Source organism: Symphalangus syndactylus, chromosome 16 (genome assembly GCF_028878055.3).
Source record: "Symphalangus syndactylus isolate Jambi chromosome 16, NHGRI_mSymSyn1-v2.1_pri, whole genome shotgun sequence".
NCBI lineage: Eukaryota > Metazoa > Chordata > Mammalia > Primates > Hylobatidae > Symphalangus > Symphalangus syndactylus.
This window is the reverse complement of record NC_072438.2, coordinates 53,997,501-54,000,300: the sequence shown is the minus strand read 5'-3', so window position 1 is coordinate 54,000,300 and position 2,800 is coordinate 53,997,501. Positions and strand designations below refer to the sequence as shown.

Genomic DNA, 2,800 nt, shown 5'->3' with positions numbered 1-2,800 from the left:
TTTCTGATTTAGCATTTCATTCTTAAAATCTTTTAAAAGAGCTTTGACGCCCAGAATGATTCATTTTTATTAGGCATCGGCCAACAATTTTCCTTCCTGTGTTTAAAATAAATGGCTGCACAGTGGTTCCTTTGTGGTCATTACGGAATATTAACCTTACAATCACCATGGCCACATGCCACTCTATTTGGCCATTTTATGATGGCCAAGCATCTCAGCCTGCCAAAGGACTGAAGAGTTTCAAAATGGATGACTTCATGCCCTAAGGTTGGGGATTTCCTTGACTAGGAAAGTGTGATAATACGACTAAAAATCTAAATAAAAATGTGGTCCCTATCATGAAACCATTGAGATCATTTTTTCCAGTTAAAGCAGAGTTTTTGTATATATATTATCTTCAGCCTTAACTATTCATTTATTTTAAGGTTCCCTTTTCCTCTTGCTTTCTAAAAGAATATCTTGTAACTTTCTCCCCTTCAGCTCATCAGTAAAAATTCAGCATCATCTGTCCAGTGAAGTCTGTAGTTTCCAGAAGCTGATGCTATTGTAAACATGGACCGCATCACCGTCTTAGGGGAAAAGCTAGATCATTAAGCCAGGCCATCGTCCCTATTATTACCTCAACCCTTATTTCACATTCATGGGTCAGGTCCCAAACCTCCAGCATCACTGTTTGGTTAGCTTACAGTTTCATTCAGTCTTGCAAATGAACATACAGAATTCTTAGATACTAAGGTTGAAAAATAAAATGACAAGGTTTCAATGACATAACATGGGAAGAATCTCAACTGTAGCTGGTTGGACATGTTTAGAATTGTGTTGGGCTACTGAAGAATGCCCCTTCTATGAGAAACATGACCAAGAGTAATCCACAAGCAGAGATAAGGCAGAGGAGCAATAACAGTGATTAATGAGTGTAGACAGGGTCTGTTCTTTAGGGACTGGTGCACATGTTGGAAGCTCCGCTGCTTTTGTCATTGCTCTTGTTTTTATCTGTAGTTCTGCTATTGTCAAGATTTTCTTTAAAATGGAATTCTGGTCCTGAAGGGGAATGACACCAACATGGGTGTTTGTGTATTTTCCAAAGCATTCATTCCAGTCTGGAATGCAGAGCTCAGAGAGCAGAGCCATCAAGTGCCAGCTGAGGCCTGTGTGACTAGCCTGTCACCATTAGATACTGCTCTCTAGAAGGCAAAGAAATATATACTATTTGATTTAAGATTTGGCAGTTCAGATAACTGCCCAGGCACCCTTTTCACAGCACATAAATCTTGCCTTCCTAATGGCAAGGGCAATATTTTTTTCAAGCAAAAATTGCTCACCATCCCCTTCCTCCCACACTCTCTGGAGCTGGTACTATGGAACTGGGGTGGCATGGCTTCCTGGGACAGCATCAGGGGGTTCCAGACTGATGAGAGGAATTCAGAGCTGTACGTTTGAAATGGCCAGTTAGAAAAATGGTCATTGCCTCCCAAGCTCTTTATTCTCAAGAAAAAAAGAAAAATGTTCTCAATGGCTACCAGGTCGACCAGGTTGGATTCCAATGTTAATTTAAAATTTGCTGGAAAGTCTGAGAAAGAAGCATGTTTCAGAATATCCAGCTTAATGGTGCAGTGAAGATGGCAGGTTGGGATTGTGTAACCTTGACCAGCGCTTGTCTTTCCTTCCCTCTTCTTCCGTGGAGCTGTGGAACCCTTTTACAATGGACATGGGAGAACTTAAGGATGGAGGGGACTCTTCCTTCCCTTTCTAAGCTCCTTTTTCTTTTGCCTTCTTCCTGGAAATCTGTAACTTGTCAATGGCTTTGTTTTTTTCTTCTGAGATCCTGGAAATTTTTTTTTTTAATGTTGTTGTTTTTTTTTTTTTTTGGCAGCATAAGATTGTTACAGTTTACCAGGAAGCAGTGCAGGCGGACAGCAAGGTCCTCTTTTCATTTTCCCTAAAAAATAAATCAGTAAAATCCAGGGCAACTAGAAAAGACTGCTAAAGATCTACCTATCTAACTTCTTTCTTTGTGTTTGTTTGTAAACATGGCAATTAATAGAGCTCTTAAAGAGCTGATAACCTGGACCACGGTAGACTGGAAAAAAAGAATTTTTTTGTTTTGTCTTTTTGAAGTAAACATGGTGCAGTAATAAAACTGATATGCAAGACCTAAAACCAATTGGATGGCTGAATCTCTTACCTCGAGAAACAGCAGTGTCGCTGTTGGGGACCTGTAAGGTTAAAAAACAATAGAAGAGGAAAGTAGTCTAAATGGAACCATTAGAACAGACCTCAGTGTACATAGTAAAGCCAATAAACGACATTAAAAAGAGAAAAGGTGATGGGGAAAAACATTCGGGACCACTTGTCTATGGAATTCACATCAGTCAAGTCGGGGATCTTGACTTTGAGCTGGGAGGCACGCCTGCGGATGCGCCCCTTGCTGGGTACCCCGTGCCGGTCCAGGGCGCGCCCGTAGGCCTCGCGGCTGCTGAGGGGCTTGCGGTACTGGATGCTGGCGCTGTCATACGAGTACATGGTGGCCTTGGGGTCGCTCACGCTCGTGAGCACTTCCGAGCCACTCGTCTCATTCCGGATTTCCAGGGTGCTGAGGAGAATGTTACCGTGGGCGTCGACCTGATGGCAAAAAGAACAGGCTCGGACACAAGTTGCAGGACCTTTGCCTGTTTTCATTAACCTGTTACTAGTGATACCCCATAAGGCTCATTAAACATTGTCTTCCTAAGCATCTGGCTTGATGTGCCTCCCGGATGTAGAGATCGATCGATCTATCTATCTATCTATCTATCTATCT

The 2,800-nt window shown here is 42.1% G+C and overlaps 1 protein-coding gene across 3 annotated transcripts in view; it reads right to left on the bottom strand.

Moving 5' to 3' along the window:
- Positions 1-1,822: 1,822 nt before the first annotated feature.
- Positions 1,823-2,800, bottom strand: part of GABRB1 (gamma-aminobutyric acid type A receptor subunit beta1) — a 434,372-nt gene continuing 433,394 nt past the window's right edge. For 2 of the 3 annotated variants that reach the window (XM_055246277.2, XM_055246276.2), the window contains one exon: positions 2,278-2,622. In XM_055246277.2, the coding sequence (XP_055102252.1) occupies positions 2,278-2,622 (345 nt within the window). Of the gene's footprint in view, positions 2,623-2,800 lie in introns of all 3 variants that reach the window. The other variant, XM_055246275.2, reaches the window with a different exon arrangement.